We start from the raw sequence: 19,447 nt of genomic DNA, 5'->3' as shown, positions 1-19,447 counted from the left end.
ATTTGCACGGACACAGCCAAGCTGTTCAGGGACGATTTACAGCTTTAAATCCTGTGCCACAGAGGCAGGAACCTCACCAGCTGGCACGCTGAAGAGCAGTCCCAAGAAGGGTGATGGGTGTCCAGGCCACCCCACAATCCGAGGGCTCTGAGGGTTTCTTCTCTGCAAGAAAAAGCAGCAGCCCAGCACAAGCCCCACACAGCTTATAGGGCCAAACCCCAGGATACCTTCCCTCTCTACAGTGCCTACATCTTACCTCAGCCTAACATACTTTCCACCGCAGCCTATAAATGAACCAATGCTCTGCAAGGAGCCTGTCTGCGGGATGTCCTGCCTTTCCAGCCATAGAACAACCCCGCCTGCTGCCTCAAACACCTCACCGGCCTCCCGCCCCGCCGCCCTTTCCGGCAGTGTGGCGCTTCCCTTTTACGACAGAGCGGCAGGCCCCGCGCCCCCGCTGGCTGCCGCGCTCGGCGGCGGCGCGGCCGCCATGGCGTCTCCGTTCAGCGGGGTGCTGCAGCTGGCGGACCTGGACGATTTCATCGGGCCGGCCCAGGTGGGTGCGGGTCCCTCGACCCGGGGTGGACCCTGGCAGGGTGAGGAGATGGCGCTGAGGGGTTGGTGGTGACAGCCTGGCCGCGGGCGGGACGCGGCTCAGCGCGGGCGGGGGTGAAGGGGCCGAGGGCGGCGCTTCCACACGTCAGATCACAGAATCATTTTTGGAGGAAAAGCCCCTCAAGATCGTCCTGTCCAACCGTTAACCCACCGCTGGCACTAACCCATTGTGGAGTATCTTCCAGACAGTCATCTTGAGTTACTGGAACGACCTTGACCAAAATAGAATGAGAAACCAGAATGTTTTTGTACAAGAAAAGATATTTACAGTGTGTCAGCCAAGCTGCCAGAGTGCGTGCAAGATTAAGTAAACCAATGGAAAGATAACTCTTAAGTGCGTGAACAGCTAGCCTAAGCCAATTAAAACAGAAAGTTAAACGCATGTACAACAGCTGCTAACTATAAATGTAAGTGCCTTGCAGAAATAAAGGGTCTCTTGGTTCACCCATGCCAGGAGTCCGTGTGGTCAATCCCTCAGCCCGTGTCCCTGAGAACCTCATCTCCACCTCTGTTCAACCCTCCAGGGATAAATAAAGCGGTAAAAGGGAAGATACCTGCTCTTGCCAGGGTGGCAGAGGAGGGTGAGCACAAGGACGGGTCGAGACTGTTCCTCAGGAGACTTCAGGCACTCACAGAAGTACAAAAGAGTAATTCTGGGCGTATTTGCTGACAAGTGCTGCAGAAAAACTATCCTGAACTGAGAGCAATGGAATGGGGCATAGCAAACCCCGTTAACTCTCCTTGTACTTGGGTTTCCTAGTGAAGTCTTGCATGTAAATAATGCGACATGCTTCTCTGTTTCAAGTAGAGATCGTTGTTTTATTGACCGAGCATAACTGAAGGATCATCATGACTTGTTCCGGCCAGTCTGTGGATCGTGCAAAATGTAGAAAAGCTGGATTAATTTAGGGAGGGAAACTGAAGATGTTGGCAGAGCAAAGGTGGTAAAAGGCAAAGCAAATCCGAGCTGAAGAAGGACAAGGAGTCGTGAGGTGCCTAAACAATAAAAATCGCACAAAATGCAAAAGGCGCCCTGGAGACTTCATCACAGAACAGCACAGAAAACTGGAAACAGTCCATCTGAGGCCGTCAGAGTCCTTTCCACATTAAATGGGACTTCATTGGCACTAACCACATATCGGCTGTGGTGACCACGCCTCCCCCAGTTAAAATTTGCGATGAAGGAGCAGGAGCGTCTGGGATTTGAGAGGGAGAACGTGCAGGCGAGTCTGCTGCTGGCCAGGCATGTAAAACAGCTGTGTTCTCAGAAAGAACAGCAAAATCCTTCCTGCTTTTGGTATGATGCTGGAAAAGTGTTCCTTCTGTAAAAAAGGGGTGAGCAGTTTGGGCTTTTTACATTTTCCCTTGGTGGCTGTAGACACTGCAAGAAAACCCAGCACAGTGTAAGGGAGAGTGGGTGGCGTTCACTCTACAACTAGTGTTTGGGTTCAATCGTTCTACTTTCTATTAAATCCACCTCTTCCACACTTCGTTGCTTGTCTCTTGACTTTCAGGCTTTATTTCTCTTTCAGGAATGTATCAAACCTGTAAAAGTGGAAAAAAAAACTGGAAAAGCAGCAGCCAAGATCAGAATTGAAGCAGATGGAAGCTATTTTCAGATCAATCAGGTATGTATGATTTTTCTTCATGATTGTGTAAAATATCCAGAAAACATGGATGTATTGTTAAATATTTGAATAGTCTACAGCTATTTAATGCCTCAAAGAGAACCAAGATGCTAGAAAAGTGTCGCTGTTGTTGATGTCAGCATTCTTGTATCTTTTTTTCCAAAGTCCAACTTTTAAATTACCTCGTTTTATAAGCAGTAATTCTGATTTCATGTCAATCTTTTATGCTCTGAAACACTGACATTAATTAACATTGATTTTCAGTATGAGATCAGATAAGCTGAGTATTTTGCCCTCCGTACTTAAGTATTAGCAATTCTTAGATTATTTGAGACAATGTCTGGTTGCATAATGTCATACAGCAGAGTGCTGACTCTCAAAGAGATTCAAATAGATACTCTTAAATTTTGCTCTTGATTTTTTTAGTAATATTTCAGATTGTTTGCAGGATTCATAAGCCTCCTGCTTAAAAATTTAATGCTGAGTATTGGAAAATTATTCTCCTGTTTACACAAGAAAGGTTTGCATTTTGTAGTTACCCAAGCTGGGAATTCACGTAGAAACAGTACTGTTAACTTTAAGCAGATGATGACCTTTTGACTTAAAAAAGGGGGATACAGCTCTCCCATAGAAGTCTGGTTTCTTATTTTAAAATTTCAATTTAGTTGTACCTAATTGCTCGGTCTGTTTCTGACTTGATTAAAAGGTGAAGTGTAAGAGGAGAGGAGTCTCAAGAGAAAACTGAAAAACTGACTTATTCAGGTCAAATATTATGAAATATATTTCCTTCCAGTGGCAAGTCACACACTGTCCTTGATACGTACAGTTCTCCCATCACTGTCCATGTAAGTTTGACACACAGAGAGATTTCAGAACACTCACTATCAATTAAAAATGTTAGCGAGTTTGTGGTCTATTTAAGAGTGAAGTTCAAGTTCATGTGAAGAAACAGGTCCCAGACTGTTCAATAACATGAGCTGCACCTGACAGAGGTGACGTTATGCTCTTGGTCTTGTTAAAATTTTCCTGAAGTTCCTCAGCATATTATGCCAGATAATCCCACTGAAAGCAGCAAACTTCAAAGTCTTCCCTCCCACCTTGCTAAAAATACAAGGTGCTTTTTTTTAATGATAAACCAAGAGCATAAAAAAGGCAACATCTTTGTGCTAAATACAGTAAAGGTGGGAAAACTGCTGCATAATTCTGCACTGTGAAGAGAAGTGAGTCTGATCTGTTTCTTTCTAGGATGGAGAAGCACAGAAACTGGAAAAGGCTAAAATTACTCTGAACGACTGTCTGGCTTGTAGTGGCTGCATTACATCAGCAGAAAGTGTTTTAATCACCCAACAGAGCCACGAAGAGCTCTGCAAAATGCTGACGTTTAACAAGGTGGGTGACAAGTCACGGCTGGGGAGGCTGCAGAAAGTTGTAGCATATCGATACAAGGCATCTGCAGAAGCATGTGTAGAAACAGCACACATAAAAATCAATTTCTGAAGGATCCACGGATGTTCTCAGTGCACTGTTGTGTTTTTTCTGATTTTTAAAAAGTCAGAATGGGTTTGGAAAGGACCTTTAATGCAGTAAGTTACTGACTTCAGGGTTAAGTCGAGAGATACTTTCTGATGCCCTAATGTGCTGGAAGTTCTGCATGTGTCACATTAATATTGTCTCAGCATTGTTGTTATTTGTTTTTTTCAAAGACTGCCGCTCCCAATGAACAGAAATTGGTGGTGATTTCTGTTTCACCACAATCCAGAGCTTCACTAGCAGCAAAATGTAAACTGGGTGTTCAGGAAACAGCACAGAAGCTGACCGCGTTCTTCAAGAGTTTAGGCAAGTGTGGCACCACATTCTGCTGGTCCCGGGGGTCTTCTGGGGTGAATGTTAAGGATAATTGTTCTATGCGCACTCGGTTGGTGTGATTTAACCACCCCATGGACACTTACTGGTTTGTGATTGTCATTAGCTAAAATGTAAATGTGTCTACAACTTTAGTCACATAAAAAACATGCAGTGATGGAAGGAAGGTACTTCAAATATTAGATTTGCAATCCTCCTGTCACTTTTGCTTGTCTTATTGTGCTAGGGAAACAGGTTCACTATCAACTGCAGAGATTGATACCTCTAAATAAACATAAATAAGGTTGAACTGAGTTTGACTGGAGGCTTTTTGTTGCAGTTTGTCATATCTTCCTTGCGAATTTTAACACAGATTCTGTATTGCTTAGGTGTGCACTATGTTTTTGATACAACTTTCTCAAGAAACTTCAGCCTATTGGAAAGCCAACGAGAGTTTGTGAAACGCTTTCGGAAGCAATCCGAAGACAAAAAGGCTTTGCCAATGCTGGCTTCTGCCTGTCCAGGTATAGTGTTAAATTAGTTATGGAAATAATAAAATTATAGTACACTAATAATTCACTAGAATTAAAATGCAGGAAGCTAGTCAGAAAAGTTTAAATGGGTACATTTGCTTAGAGGATTGGTGTTAATAGCACTAATGAGCTATACAGTTACCTAAGGAGCTCTTTAATTTAATCTTATGTTAAGCTTTGCTTTTTGTGCTGAAGTGAGATTGAAAATGATAATTAAAAGGTAGGAAGTCTGGGGTTGCAGGGAGGGTAAGCGGAGTGAAGGGGTGCTTGTTATTTTCTTTTTAATGTAATTTGTTAATTACGCTCTTATCAGGTTGGATCTGCTATGCAGAGAAGACCCACGGCAGCTTCATCATTCCCTATATCAGCACCACCAAGTCTCCCCAGCAGGTCATGGGCTCCTTGATCAAGGGCCATTTTGCAGAACAGCAGGTAAGGGGCTGAAGAACGCTGAACTGCTCACATTGAAGACTTGGAGCTGCTATTTTTTTTTATTTTGCTACATGTCATACATTAGGCTTTAAAGGTAAAAACTATCTTGCAAAAGGCAACATCTTTCTCATTTCTATTTTATCTAATGAAAAGTTAGCAACTAGGGCAGTGACACTAAGCTCATGCTGAGTGGACAATTTAAAACCTCTGCGTGTTATTTGGGAAGGCCAGAGGAACTTACTTTTCAGTGTCCTGTTGCTCCCATCTTGACTATGTGTGGTATTTTCATGTTGCTTAAAGTTGGTGAACAACTTAAAATAAATTAGCCTGGGACAAAGCTCCAGTCAGTGCATACGTGCAGATCATGTCTCATCTAAAAATGACTTGCTCGTTCCCAGCTTAATGTTCTCTTTCAGTTTGACTTAGTTCTGTTCTCAGTCTTTAACCTTTGGAATCTTTCCAAATGTGAATTTGATCTTTAAAGACTAGAGTTATACTAAAGACCTAGATTTGTCCAGTAAGAAACCTAAGCAGTCTTTCTGATTGTATGATTTATTGTCCATTAATGAGCAGTGATTTAACACTTGCATTAAGTAAATGCTGACATCTGCATACTTGTTACAAAAATTGGCAGCAACTCCGAATATTTGGCACGAGATACTGAAACGATGGCCTTGAGTGAATGACTTGTTTCCTTGGCCTGTACTTGTTTCTTGGATGGTCATGAGGTTTTTGTCCAACACCAGATTATTTCTTAGTTGCTGATGCAGGGGCTGGATTTTAGTAGCGTGGAAGAAGCAGATTCTCTAACCGCATCATTTGGAATTCTTCACTGACTGACTCTGTTTGGATCATCTGCACCAGCAAAAGTGGGAGGACATGGAAAAAAACATGTTGCTGACACTTACTACAAACTAAAATTGGGTTCTATTTGAGAAATAATTTGATGTATATATAAATTTCTGCGTGTATATATACATATATATACACACACCAAAAAAAAGTTGAATAATAGCAAAGAGTATTTCCAGAGACGTGGTGACACCAGTTTCATCGTTCTCATTTGTACCTGGCAAACATCTCCATCCAGACAGGTTTGAAATTGGCCAACCCAGCTGCACAGCTCTGTCTTTCTTCCAGCACTTAACCCCTGACCGGATATACCACGTCACAGTGATGCCCTGTTATGACAAAAAGCTGGAGGCTTCGCGGCCAGACTTTTTCAACCAGGAATACCAAACCCGTGACGTGGACTGTGTCATCACCACAGGTGAGCAGAGCTGGAGGCAGCCTGGCTAATTTCTGTAAGCCCCCAAGCAAGGCATTCACTCAGTTTAACAACTCTGTTAGAGGGTGTACTCTATGTCTAATTGCTGTATAATTACTGTATAATTACACTTTAATAATGCAAATCATGTACTGGTAAAGATCACACATGCGGTCTTGTGTACCAACCTGTGGATTTTGTTTTTCCTTTATCACTAAAATAAGATCTTTTTATGTCTGTGGTTCTGTTTTAGGAGAAGTTCTGAAGTTGTTGGAACAAGAGGGAGTGTCTCTATCAGATGTAGATCCCGCTGCTTTGGATACCATGTAAGAACAAAATCTCATTCACATCTTCAGTCATGTTCTTTTGCATCCCTTATTTACAGAATTATTCAACAGAATTTGCTATTCTACTACAGTGCTGCCCAAGGCTGCAGGTGTTTGCATTTTTCTTGTGTCACTGATTTTGAATCAGTGCAATTGTACATAAAATACATTACAGAATATGCTGAATCTCTACTTTTGGAGGATCTGTATCTATTTGTTCTAGATTTTAGTAGCCCAAGGATTAGCAGCTCTCACTATAAATCAGCAGGATTGCTACAATTAGCTCACTGAGAGCATAATGGCAAAATAATTATGCAGAGAAGTAGAAGTTGCATGACAGTCATTGACTTCAGTTGCAGTTACTCACAATATAGCTGGTGGAATCCCACAAAAGTCTATCTGCGGAATTTGAAAAGTGAAAGAATCTGATCAGTGATAAAAGAGTTTGCTAAAACAAATCCTGTTATTGCACCATACTCAGTTTGCTTGCACCTGTGCTTAGTTATCAGAGCTACTGTGAGGATTCCAGAATTAAAGCGTAAGAAAGAAATATCTGAGTCACTCAGCTAATGTCTAGGAGTCTTCATTTGTAAAAAAATAAGATCTTAAACATGTGCAAACCAGATGAGACTTCAGTTGCTTCAACTGACAAGTAACATCTGGTTAAGTGACAGCAGCACAGAGATCTAAGTGACTATAGAAACATTAAAAATCACATTTTATTCATCTAAGTTGACATGCAGTTGTGGTTCTGCATGGAACACTATACCAAAGCGTTCTCTTCTTCAGTTTAAAAGAAGCACTTTGCACATAACTGAACAGAAAGGCTACACATGTGGCAACCTATAAGAATTGTAAGAGGTGATTTAAAATAACTTGCGTGCCCAGAGCCTCAGTTTCCTTCTGCTACATTGCAGTGAATTGTTAGGTGGAGGTTTCACATCACACATTTACTAGCACAGATCGATTTAGGCACACTTCTTGTCTTTTTCTGACATTGTGAAAGCAACCTGTGCATACGCTTCAAAAAAGAAAAGTACTCTCAAGCTATAGTAAAGGCCTGCATGGTGATCCCAAAAGTACAACTTCAAAAGTTGCCCATGTAAACAGATACTTCTGTTCTACCTGCTTTACTCTTACACCACTAACAGAAAATTAAGGAGAAAAACAGATTCTGAAGTGTTTGGGTTCCCTGAGGAACTGACATTATAGAAGTGTCAGTTATAAAATAGAACTGAATGTCTAATTACTTGATAAACATCTCTGGACAGCTTCTTCAGAGTACATTGTGAGCACCAGGCCTCGCACTCACGGTGATAAAGCGCCTCTATAACCTTTTGCTGGCTTTTATGCGCTGGGTGAATTGACTGGTCACAAACAGCACGTATCCCTCGGAGCTCGGAGCCTTCACATCAGCAGCGCGATAGCTCTTGTTCTGCTTTATCCTCCCGCACGTGGAAAAGCCCATTAAGAGGTTATTGCATTTGGCAGCAAGAATGAGTTAAAGTGCCAGAAATCCCGGGACTTTTGCTGGTGTAACCGTTTGCTCCGGGCCAGCGCTGGAGCTTCCTGGCAGCCCTGCTTTCAGAGAGCAGCACTACGTGAGGCCAGACACACTGAAACGGTTTGTTAATGAAGCTCAGTTCCTGTAAACAAGATCAAATTAAAAATAGTTTCAGCGGGTGATCGCAGACGAGAGTATTGCCTTCTGCAGTTCTTCCAAAGCTGAGATTTTTATCTGCAAGAGGCAACATCTTCAATTTGACTTGAAACTCTTTGGCCTGAATTCAAGTGTTTTCCCCTCTGCAGCTGTTAGGAGGAGAATGCGGGTGTCAGTGCCTGATGAGTGCTTAGAGCAGATCCCTTGGCTTGTTATTCTCTGCTAACAAAAGCTATTGTTGTGGCTCCCATCTGGTGAGCTATTCTCAAGAAACATTATCTTGACCTCTGAATAGTTGGTTGTGTTTTGGCATGTCAGGGAGTTGGAATTATTTGCACAGAACTGGAATTACAGAACTTAGGTTAACGTAGCTGTTCAACACCAAAAATGCGTTGAACTTGAACCAGGATCCTGCTGAGGAGCAAATGTCCTGGCATCACGAGGTTCGTTCACCTTTTTTATATAAGTTAAAGCACAAGAAGCCACAGCAACACAGATTTCATCTCTCTGCTTATGATCATAGCACTGGTGCCTCTCAGAAGTGTTCACTCTCATCCCAGCAACCACATCTTAAGTAGCTGGTTTCAAAAAAATACTTTGTAATACAGACCTAGAGCTTTGTATAACCAACTCGGCTTCTGTTGAGGCTGCAGAACTGAGACAGGACTCCCGCTGGGCCGTGTTCTGCGAGAGAAGCACAGGTTGCACAGCCCCACGCCACCACTGTTTCCTTATTGCCCTCCTCCTATTTCTCAGTGCAGCCAGGATGTTTGTAGAGGTGTTAAACATCAGGTAATTGCGCTTGTATTAATAACTCAAACATTTTTTTGACACTTGAAGATTAAGTTGGCAGTGCATGGGTCAGGCCTTGTTGTGGCATGTGACAGTATTTCCACCGAGCTTGACCCGAGCAGCGTTAGGCGGGACAGAGTTAAACCTGCTGGGTTCTGAAGCTCTAAATAGTTGGTCCCCAGGAGCAAGGGAGAAGCGCAGAGCTCAGAGAGGGCTGATCTGCAGCTTGTTCTGCTGCTTTTGAGTCCCTCGGACCTTTGGGTTTGTGCTGCCTGTTCTGTTTTAGCAAAGACTCCCCTAAAACTGCTGCTTTCTTCCCTTCCCCAGGTTTGGTAGCGCTGCAGGAGAGGAACTCACTGGCCATGCGGGAGGAGGTTCTGGTGGCTATTTGGAGCATATCTACAAATACGCAGCCAAGGAGCTCTTTGGAATTCAAGTGGACACAATTCAGTACAAACCTTTAAAGTAAGGAGTTTAAATTCCTACAGAAAGCGCTATTGTTACTGCAGCTCTGTTCACACCATTATCTTGCTGAGGGACTGAAACTTGCCTTGCAATGTTAAACATTTTACTCCCAGGCATGGGAATTGGCTTCTCACTCCCACAGCTGCCTGGCAATAAATCAGCCCGCGCGCCGTCCAGCCTTTCCCAGGGAGACTTGCGGCCTCTTCGCCACCCACACTCTTTATTTTGGCCTGGTAGATTTTCCCAGTATCGAGTTGCAGACAATTTTTAGAGTAATTTAGAAGACAGAGCTCACATGGATCTGAGCTTCCTCACCTGCAGTCAGACCGATAAAGATGATTTGCTGCTCATCTGTCTATCACAGAACAGAAAATCTTGTGCTAAGTCTTTAGGGCTGTTTTCACTGTGTTGTGGCAAGACAGAAAACATGAGTTTGGGCACAGAGGCTCATTCAGCTGAGATCCCCACTACCTTCCCAGTTATAGTATTAATGTACCATTGGTAATTAATTATATCCCTGATCAGCAACATTTATGTGTGGGATTCTCTGGTCTAGGAAACAGAAGAAAACAGTCCTCCAGAGTCTCAATGTGAAATACTTGATAAAAATCAATTTACTTATTCTTTTGTCAAGAATATTTATCAGGCACTTCCACTAACCTTCCGAGTCTGAAAGCCTTCAGTAATGGTTTGCTCCATAGTTTTATGACCTGCTACAATTTAAAAGTTTCCTTAGCGGCCTCACTAATGTATAAGTTGGCTGAAGCCAACTCAGAAGGCTGATCACAAAGAAACTTTTGTTGAGGCTCCATTTGCTTAGATTTTAAGGATTTATTCAACACAGGTGTTACTCAGCAGGTCCTCAAGCAAGGATCTGGAAGATAATACCTTCATGTTTTGTTTGGGTGACGAAGAACTAGGACAGCTTTCTCAAATAAGTTTTCCCAAAGAACTTGGTTTTAGCACAGGGCTCTTTGAAGTTTAAAATAGAAGTTAATTTGGATAAGACATTTTCTCTGCTCTTGTTCCTCAGAAACAAGGACTTCCAGGAGGTGACGCTGGAGAAGGATGGGGCCGTCCTGCTCCAGTTTGCGTTGGCGTACGGGTTTCGCAACATACAGAACTTGGTGCAGAAGCTGAAACGAGGGAGGTCGCCCTATCACTATGTTGAAGTCATGGCCTGCCCATCAGGTAGGGCTGCACAGGTTGAACTGTTACAATTCGTAGCTGTAAGAAGCTGTATGAAACTATAAATAAAATCTAAGAATAGGCAATTTCTCAGATCCTGAATTATTGTGGCAAAGCCTTCAGGCTCTTGAGATGTGATAGTCAGAGCATCGGAATTTCAAAGTTGTTTGTATGTCTGTTTTCCTACCTAGAAGCTAGTAATTCTTCAGGAGTTAAATAATTACAGTTAAATTCCATTGCACAAAATTTGCATAATTAGTACTTTTAAGGAGGTCATCCTGCTTTTCTGAGCTCTTTGGCACATGAGGAGATTCTTCCCCTACAATTGCACAAAACTGACCATTACGCTTTCAGAGAACACTTGCTATGGCTGCTGAAGAAAGTGTCTTTCTCCCTCTTTTATTCCCTTTTCCATTTTGTGCAAACTTTCCTTTTTCTCCCTCCTGATTCTCTTCGAACCCGCTCACAGAGAGCGCGGGCAGCTTGAGCCCAGCCCAAAGCGACGCTGAGCTGCCACTCTCAGTGCTCGGAGAAACTCTTGATCCCCAAAATGTTGCGCAGCTCCCAGCCTGCTCAGCCCAGAGCACTGCCCAGGGGTGTTCATCTTACCTTCAGGTGAAGTGCCAAGGCTGTTTTCCCCTGGATTGCATTCTGGTCCTTATCTGGAGGCACAAGGCAGGAGCCAGAGTGAGCACAGGACACACCAGCCCAACCATTTCCCCAAGGAGCTGCTGCATTAGATACCTGGGGAGGAAACCACAATTATAATGGTGTTTTCATTGCTTAAATGTTTGCAGGTGCAGTAAATTAACTGCAGTTGTTTGTGGTTTCTGTTTTCTGATAAACTCAGTGACGTTTTCTCCCTTTGTTGCACACAGGCTGTTTAAATGGAGGTGGTCAGATCAAACTTGACGGGGAATCCAGCAAGGAGCAGCTTCAGCAAGTCGAGAGGTTGTACGAGTCCCTTCAGACTGAAGTTCCGGAGGAGAACCGGGCTGTGCAGGAGCTGTACGAGCAGTGGCTGGGTGGCACGGGCTCGGGAAAGGCTGCGGAAGCTTTGCACACAGGGTACCACGCGGTGGAGAAAACGAGCGCTGGATTTAACATCAAGTGGTGAAGATGGACGCTGTGGAGCCCCAATACGGACACTCAGTGCCTTTTTAACTCTGGTGGATTTAAGATTCTCAAAAGACAGCTAGTGTTCTCTGCCGCCACTGGGAGTTTGCAATTTCTGACTCTCGTTAAGGTAATGCGCATAGAGCCCGGCAGTATTAATTCATACAGCTTTGTAATTATTGAAGTGGCGTCAATAAAAAATAAACCTTGACTTAAAACACGTCAAAAGACGGAGCAATGCATCCTGCCTCTGCGCAGCCTTTGAAGACTAAATCTGTGTTCCCTTCGCAACCCAATTCCTACCAGAACTGCTGGATTTAAGGTACTGGACGGTTCGGCTCGTGGTAGCCCATGGCCCCACTGAGCTTTGTGCTGGTGACAGTTCCTTGCCCAGGCCTTGCTGTGTTTTCACAGCACCAAGGACATCCTCATTTAGTTCTAAATGGTCTAATTAGACCTCGAGTTCTGCTTGTCCCTGTGGCTGCTCCAGCTGCGGTGGCTTTGGCCTCTCGGGTACCAGCAGCATCTCCAGGGCTGTTTGATTGCCTGATGAAATGGAGCTTGAAGGAATGTTTAAGAAGAAAAAGCTAGAGTGATTTTTGTGTTCACCTGTAATAATAATAATTGTCTATAACTGTGGGCAATTACATGTCTCTCTCCCTAAATACAGAATTGTCACATCTACCCCATCCTCAACACCCAGTTACTGATGAATAATATCCTTAAACTCAAAAAAAAACCCAATTTTTTACGGTGTTTCCAGTAAGAACTGATTGCCAGCTTTCTTTCCACCACAGACCTTGGTGTTTTTGAAAGGTGTTACTTTACAAAAGTGAGATGTAATCATTACAAGTAGTTTACCAGAGCAATCCATGAGGTTAGTAAGACCACATCTGGTTTAAAGCAGCACGTTACGATGCTGTGCCAGAAGATGGATGGATGTGAAACAGCTTTGGGCTTTTGTTCCTGGAGGTGAGGTGGGCTTGTCCTGCTCTCTGGATTTTTACATACGGGTATTTTCAGAACTAGTCACAGAAAAACGACTGAATGAATAACTCTGGTTTGGTCTGTTTAATCTGAATATCAGTTTTCTGAAGTCACCGTGTGTATGGGGAGGGGAAGCAGGAGGATTTGCAGCTGTACCTGAACCTGAGGGACACGGGCAGATGTGGAATCTCTCCTGTGGCCGCTGTAGCCACAAGCAAATACGAATTTAAGAATCACATTATTGAATCACTTCAGTATTTCGCTGTAGCCACAAGCAAATACGAATTTAAGAATCACATTATTGAATCACTTCAGTATTTCTCCTTTTTCCAGTTACTGTTATGTGAGGAAGAAGGATTGTGCAGAAAGTAAAGTGGATGGAAACTGAAAACAAACTGCCATGTTGCTTTGTTCCTGCAGAGTAAACACAAACAGCTGGAGCTGGTTACGGCATCTAGGCCGGGTTTAAACCTCGCCCAGACCCTGGTCCAGGAGAACCCGCACCCGTTAGTGCTGACCTGGAGCTCAGGGCTGGCGCAAAGCAAAGCCTCAGAGCTCCACCTGCCCCTGTCACAGCTTCTCTGGCACCTCTCGCCCGTGTCCTTCTCAAAGCCTCCTCCGCTCTGCATTAAACATAAGCCAACAGTGTAAAAGACTTTTAAAAATGTTTTTAATTAAAAGCTTTACATTTTTCAGGTGTTGCTGATCAACTATTGAATTCACAGTGTTCATAAGGCAAGAATCTCCCGCTGCGCCCCCCCACCCCCCATTCATGTTACAAGCAGGTTGGTGGATTCAGCCCTTCCCCGTGTGTAGGTGTCGAACACGCTGTTGTGCTGAACCCTAAAACCCTGATCTGCAGCAAGAGCCGCCGCAAATGCAAAGTCAGTGCACTGAGCTCACACTCCATACATCGGTGCACAAGAAACACATTCTGGTTCCACCGAGAACATGCACATCAGGCCAGAAGTGCTCAAATAAATAAAGCTCAATTAGCTGTGGGTTAAAGAACTGGAGCTCTACGTTTTTGTCTCTTCCCAGGTGTCTGTTCCTGCCGAACAGCTTGAGTTTCCCGCAGCCTCTGAGCTGCACGAAGCCGCCGCCAATGCGCGCAGGCTCAGGGCTGGTTCCGAACCCTGCCAGACACACAGCCCTGCTCCCAGGACAGACAGACTGCCAGACAACACGCAGGTAACGGCTGCAAACAGCACTATTGCATTGAAACTGAGAAACTGTGAGGCAATAGCACCGAAGCAACTTGTGCAACAGGATTAATTCCTCCCCTCTTGTGGGGGAGAGTAAATTCTAGCTTAAAAGGAAAAAATAGAACCTTAGTCTAGTTTCTAGCGAGGGAAGAAACAGCCACAAACAGGATTCAGTGGTAACGGATGCAGTTCAGTCCACACATGAAAGACCCTGAAGTCAACTCGATTCCAGTGTTATGAGCTATAAAATTTACAATCAGTGCTACTTAAAATGACAACGAATGGTAAAGGATTACGGGACCAACTCCTCTGCATTCACATTTCAACTACATACGATGGGGTGAACTCAGCAGCACCGGGACGGTCACACACACACTCCGCACATTGAGGGCAGGAACCGCAGACCCGCAGCGGTCCAGCACGGAGCCACTGGCCCCAGCCCAACCCCGCAAGGGATTGTCACCGCTTGTCACAGAGCCACCAGCAAGCCCCAGTTCTTCCCCCCCCAAAAAAAAAAAGAGAAAATTACTGCATGTTTCAAAAGACAAACCCAATCACAAAATACACTGCTTTGAAATTGGGTCCATCTTTTTGAAACACCCTGTATTTTACTGGTTTGTAATGCACCTTCCCACCACCTGCAAATCAAAGTTTTGCACATTTCTCAGACTTAAAAAAAGTTACAATACAGTACTGGTTGTGCACAAACTGGAGGCTGAAGAGGCTTGAGAGACCCAGCTGCTCCCTAGCTCTTGTTCTAGAGGCAAAGTTAATGTAGGTTTCAGCCAAGTGTTTTCCAGTTCTTTTATCCTCAAAACAAGCAGGTTAAAGACAGAAGCTTCCCAGCTGCTGAGTCTGATGGAGTCAAAGCCGGACGGATGCAGCCCCGGCCATGACAGGGACGCTGTGGTTTGGGAGCCCCCATGGCGATGGGGATGCTGTGGTTTGGGAGCCCCCACCGCGGCTGTTCACTTCTTCTCGAGGAAGGGGCTGAAAAGTCCCCAGTCAAAGGCGAGCACAGCCTGGGGATGGGGCCGCTCCTTGGGCTTCTTGAAGTTGTCCTTCTCGGTGCGGAGGGTTCTCAGCACCTCCACCGGGTCCGTCTTACCCGTGAACTTCTGCACAGGCTCCTCCCTGCAAGGAGACGGCTCTGCTGTGACCGGGGGGATGGGATGCGGACCCAGTGCACACCGGGATGGACAAGGGGGTGTCACATCCCAATACTGGGTGGCTGCTGGGGCATACGGGGCGTGTCCGCGGGACCCCGTGCTGGGCGGTGCAGACCCCCTGTCCGGGCTCCCTCCCACAGGCCTTGAGTTTCCCACTGGACAGTGAAGCCATGGGAGACGGGGTGACGCTGGAGGGACAAGAGGAGCAGAGTTTGGGGCAGGACTAGCAGCCAGGACCTGCCCACCCCCGGCTCGACCCACGGTGGGACCTTTCATGCCACCCCGGCCCCAGTGCTGCTTACGTGACCCGCAGGAAGGGGTTGTAGAGGAATTCCTCCTGCAGCGTGGAGGGCACTGTGGGCAAGTCCTCATCATCCCGCTGCTGCAGAGGAAACAGAGATGTCCCAAAATGTGCTGGCACCCAACACCCCCGCTACCCCCACTTGGCAAGGGCACAGCCACTTACTTTGGCCCACGCGAGTTTCTTCTTCACTGTTTCATTCTCCGGTTCCACTTTCAAAGCAAACTTGAGGTTCCGGACGGTGCACTCATGGCCGCAGAACACCTTCTGCAAGGCCAGCAGGGATGACCCCGCGCCATGGTGTCCAACCCATCCCCGTCCCGCCACAACCCCAGCCCCGGGATGGGCGCTGCCTCCCGAGGGGCCCCGGCCTCGAACCCCTCCTGATTTTTGGGTCCCTCCCCAGGCTGGGGCTGAGACATGGCACACTCACCGTCTCCTTGGGCAAAGTCCCCAGGGTCTGAGTGAGGTTGGTGAACATCTGCTCCGCCGTCCCCTCAAAGAACTTCCCACAGCCTCCCACAAACAGGGTGTCACCTGTGGGGAAAGGGGTCTGGGCATGGATGGGACCCCAGACCCGCTCTCAGGATTCACCCTGTGAGCGGGGGACACAGGCAGTGCCCCCCGTGTCCCTGGTACCCACAGGGTGCACGTTACATGCAGAGGTACCTGAGAAGAGAGCTGGAGCGTCCGGGGAACCGTCCTCCCACATGAAGTAGCACATGTGGCCCGAGGTGTGGCAAGGGGTGAAGAGGCACCGCACCCGGATGGATCCGAACTGCAGGGAGAGAGTCAGAACCCCACTGGGGTCACCCTGGCCTGAGAGACAGCCAGACACCCCCACACCCCACAGCATGCTCGGGTCACAGACACGCTAGGGACAGCGGTTCGGGTGAGTCTCACATTGCACATGTCTGCTCTGATGTGTTCAGCAGCGGGGCCCCAGGACAGGGTTGGGTCCCCCAGCACAATCCCAGACAGGCTGGGAATGGAATGAGGTTTCTCCTCCATCCCACCCCAAATCAGTGTCACATCTGCAAACTACCCAGGGCATGGGGAGCCTGAGCATGGCCCTGGCCAGGTGCCAACCCCGGGAGAGGTTGAGGTTGGATCTGGGGAACAATTTCTTCCCCAAAGGGCTGTCAGGCATTTGAACAGGCTGCCCAGGGCAGTGGTGGAGCCACCATCCCTGGAGGGTTGGACAGACAGAGATGAGGTTCTCAGGGACATGGGTCAGTGCCAGGGGTGGGGTAACAGTTGGACTTGATGATCTTGAGGGTCTTTTCCAAACAAAATGATTCCATTCCTATCTGCACTGCTGGGGACTGTACCATCACCCAGCTCCACTCCCCACCATCCCAGCACCACACCAGCCACGGCCGCCCCCTGGGGCAGGAGCCGCGTGTGGGGCTAGATCCCAGGTGCTCCCACGGTCCCACAGCCACGCACCGTCAGCTCCTGGTTGTGGGTCACCTTGTGCGTCAGGGCCCCAATCCGCTCATCGGCCCCATACACGTGCAGCCCGGGGCAGAGCCGCGCCAGCTCCTCATTGCCCCTCGCATGGTCCCTGTGTGGGCAGAGGAGGGAATAGAAGAGCCACCTGGTCCTGCACCGGCACGGCCACCTCCAGCACCGCGCTCACGCCGGCAGTGCTTACCAGTGGTGGTGGGTGGTGAGGATCGCTCTGAGCGCCACGTCCTCCTTCCTGATGATTTCTAGCAACTGAAATGGGCCCAGAGCAGAAGGAAGTGAGCACAGAGAAAAGGCGACACAGGCACCATGGCCGCTACGCCCGCACAGCACAGCTGTGAACAGCTGGCACCCACCATGCCCGTCCCAGCACAGGGTCTGTCCCGTACGGCACCGCTCTCAGTGGACCAGGGCAGAGCAAATGGTCAAAAACACCCACTGAGCAGCCAGAGGATGAGCGTGGGACGAAGTCTCAGCTCCCCATGCCCAGCCCTGTCGTGCAGAGCAGAACAGGCGGATGAGAACACGCTGGTCTCGTGGACACGGACTCATTTTATGGCCGGTGGTTTCACAGCACAAGCACAGAGGTGCGGCACGGGCTGTGCACCCGTCCTGGTGGGGGCCCAGCAGCGCTGCCAGCCCCGCCACTCGGCTGCCACGAGCCTTTAATGCCAACTGAAAATTCAGCGCTACTAATGAACCCTCTGGCTGCTCCTGACTACGCTCCTCAGAGAGGAAGGAAACGTCCAAGCCAGCTACAGACGCTTAAAAACTGCAACAGCGTTTGCAAAACGTGCAGCAGCTGAGGGTGGCACAGGCGGTCACCAAGAAGGGGGACCACGGGGTCACAGCAGCGAGGGGTGACACCGGCACTGCCTTCCCCGCCTGTACAGCCACGGGCTGGCTCCTGGAAAATGGGACGTGACATGGGAGATGCTCCAAAGCCGTGTTTTGGGTTAGTCTTGCTTGCTTTGGGGTCTGCAATGCACCCAGCTCAGATACCGGGACAGTCGGGAGGGGACAGTTAAGGGGACACGGAAATGTTCCCACAGCCCGGGGGGTGGGACCAGTGTCTAACCCCCACCCAGGCGGCCTTACCAGGGGTCCACCCCCCATGGGATGCTCCTCACACACAGATGCACCCACTGCCCCCAAACACCCCGCACACCAACCCCACGTGGGGCCACCACCGTGGGCACGACCCCCGGGTGGGTCCTCGGCAAGGCTGTGGTCCCTGGGGGAAGAAGTTCTCACCCTTTTGGGGACAGCAGCATCCACCGCGATGGCGTCCCGGGTGTTCTCCTCGATGACCAGGTACATGTAGTTGTCCTCCAGGACAGAAATCACCTTCACCTTCATGGTCCGTCCCCGGCCGCGGGACACGGGAGGGCCCCACGCCCACGCACCAAAACACGGCGGTGGTCCCGGCCCCACGTAGCAAAAGGCGGGGGGCGGCCCCGGCCGCACGGGGGGTGCAGTCCCCCCGCTACCAAGCCCCGGAACCCACGCGTGAAGCGCTCGGTACCTGCGGGCGGCCCCGGGCGGGCCCCGGCGCGGTCCCTCCCCGCGGGGCGGGTCACGCTGCGTGGGGCGGGCTGACCCCGCCCGGCCCCGCCGCGCTGCGTGGGGCCGCTCCCCCCCAGCCCCGGACCGGAGCACAGCACGGAACACTCCTCGGTATCCCACCGTGGACCCCCACATTTCCCCACGGCGCATCCTGCCACCGCGGGTCCCACCAGCACCCAGGCGTGCAGGGGAGCCCGGCACGGAGAGAGGTTGGGTGTCATCGGGTTACCCCCCTCCCAGACCCCAAAACTGCAGGCTGGCCCCTCACCGCTGCCCGCCAGGGCAGCAACTCGCAGCCTGGGATGCAAAAACAGCCACTTCTCCCACCAACAACGAGCTAAAACGAGGGAGACGCGGCTCTCCCCTCCCTTGGAGGGTTGGGGTGGTGGGGGGGGGATGTGGTTCTTCAGTCTCTGGGAGGGTTGGGGGGTGCCGGCTCCCACCCAGCATTGGGAACACCAGTGACACAGGATGGTACAGGCGAGTCCAGGACACAGGAATGGTCCCGGGAGGGGCTTGTGAACGACCCAGCCACGGCTTCAGGGCCAGCTCCCAAACCAACCGAGCCCAAAAAGCACAAGGGCAGAGCCCCCGGTGCCTCTTCCGGCCCAGCACAAGTCTCGGCTCAGGGCTGACTGTGGTCCCCAAATGCCACTGGTGAAGGAGGGAGCAGCCTGAGCCAAGAGAAGCCATGAACATCCTCTATTCTTCTTCAAAAAGGAAAAATATAAATGACAGGACCTTGAATAAAGCCTCAGAGGTTCCCAAAATGTCACCTGCTGCCCCCAGGACTGGGTAGGAAGATGCTTCCAGTTGGTTGACTTCAATCGCTCGTACAACAAAATATATACATAAAAACCACGAGTTAAAGAAACCCCTTTCTCC

The 19,447-nt window shown here is 48.4% G+C and overlaps 2 protein-coding genes across 6 annotated transcripts; one reads left to right on the top strand and one right to left on the bottom strand.

The window, feature by feature from the left end:
• Positions 1–404: 404 nt before the first annotated feature.
• Positions 405–12,092, top strand: CIAO3 (cytosolic iron-sulfur assembly component 3). 3 transcript variants are annotated; one of them, XM_005504452.3, is made up of 11 exons: positions 405–556; positions 2,148–2,243; positions 3,489–3,632; positions 3,947–4,079; positions 4,475–4,609; positions 4,932–5,050; positions 6,191–6,320; positions 6,571–6,643; positions 9,423–9,560; positions 10,594–10,751; positions 11,627–12,092. In XM_005504452.3, the coding sequence occupies exons 1-11, from the start codon at positions 491–493 to the stop codon at positions 11,863–11,865; spliced, it is 1,431 nt and encodes a 476-aa protein (XP_005504509.2). In that variant the 5' UTR covers positions 405–490; the 3' UTR covers positions 11,866–12,092. The 3 variants fall into 3 exon arrangements, with proteins under 3 accessions (XP_005504509.2, XP_064887323.1, XP_021146164.2); XM_065031251.1 differs by having other exon boundaries at positions 477–596; XM_021290489.2 differs by lacking the exon at positions 405–556 and adding an exon at positions 718–1,950.
• Positions 12,093–13,504: 1,412 nt separating this feature from the next.
• Positions 13,505–19,268, bottom strand: HAGHL (hydroxyacylglutathione hydrolase like). 3 transcript variants are annotated; one of them, XM_005504451.3, is made up of 8 exons: positions 18,251–18,614; positions 17,184–17,248; positions 16,976–17,093; positions 16,196–16,304; positions 15,960–16,063; positions 15,692–15,793; positions 15,528–15,607; positions 13,505–15,190 (listed from the first exon to the last, which is right to left on the bottom strand). In XM_005504451.3, the coding sequence occupies exons 1-8, from the start codon at positions 18,353–18,355 to the stop codon at positions 15,025–15,027; spliced, it is 849 nt and encodes a 282-aa protein (XP_005504508.2). In that variant the 5' UTR covers positions 18,356–18,614; the 3' UTR covers positions 13,505–15,024. The 3 variants fall into 3 exon arrangements, with proteins under 3 accessions (XP_005504508.2, XP_064887326.1, XP_064887325.1); XM_065031254.1 differs by lacking the exon at positions 17,184–17,248 and having other exon boundaries at positions 18,251–18,899; XM_065031253.1 differs by lacking the exons at positions 13,505–15,190; positions 15,528–15,607; positions 15,692–15,793 and having other exon boundaries at positions 15,954–16,079; positions 18,251–19,268.
• Between the last annotated feature and the right edge of the window lie 179 nt (positions 19,269–19,447).

The sequence above is a fragment of the Columba livia genome, chromosome 15 (assembly GCF_036013475.1).
Source record: "Columba livia isolate bColLiv1 breed racing homer chromosome 15, bColLiv1.pat.W.v2, whole genome shotgun sequence".
NCBI classification, from domain to species: Eukaryota; Metazoa; Chordata; class Aves; order Columbiformes; family Columbidae; genus Columba; species Columba livia.
The sequence above is the reverse complement of the archived record's forward strand: the minus strand, read 5'-3'. Positions and strand labels throughout refer to the sequence as shown.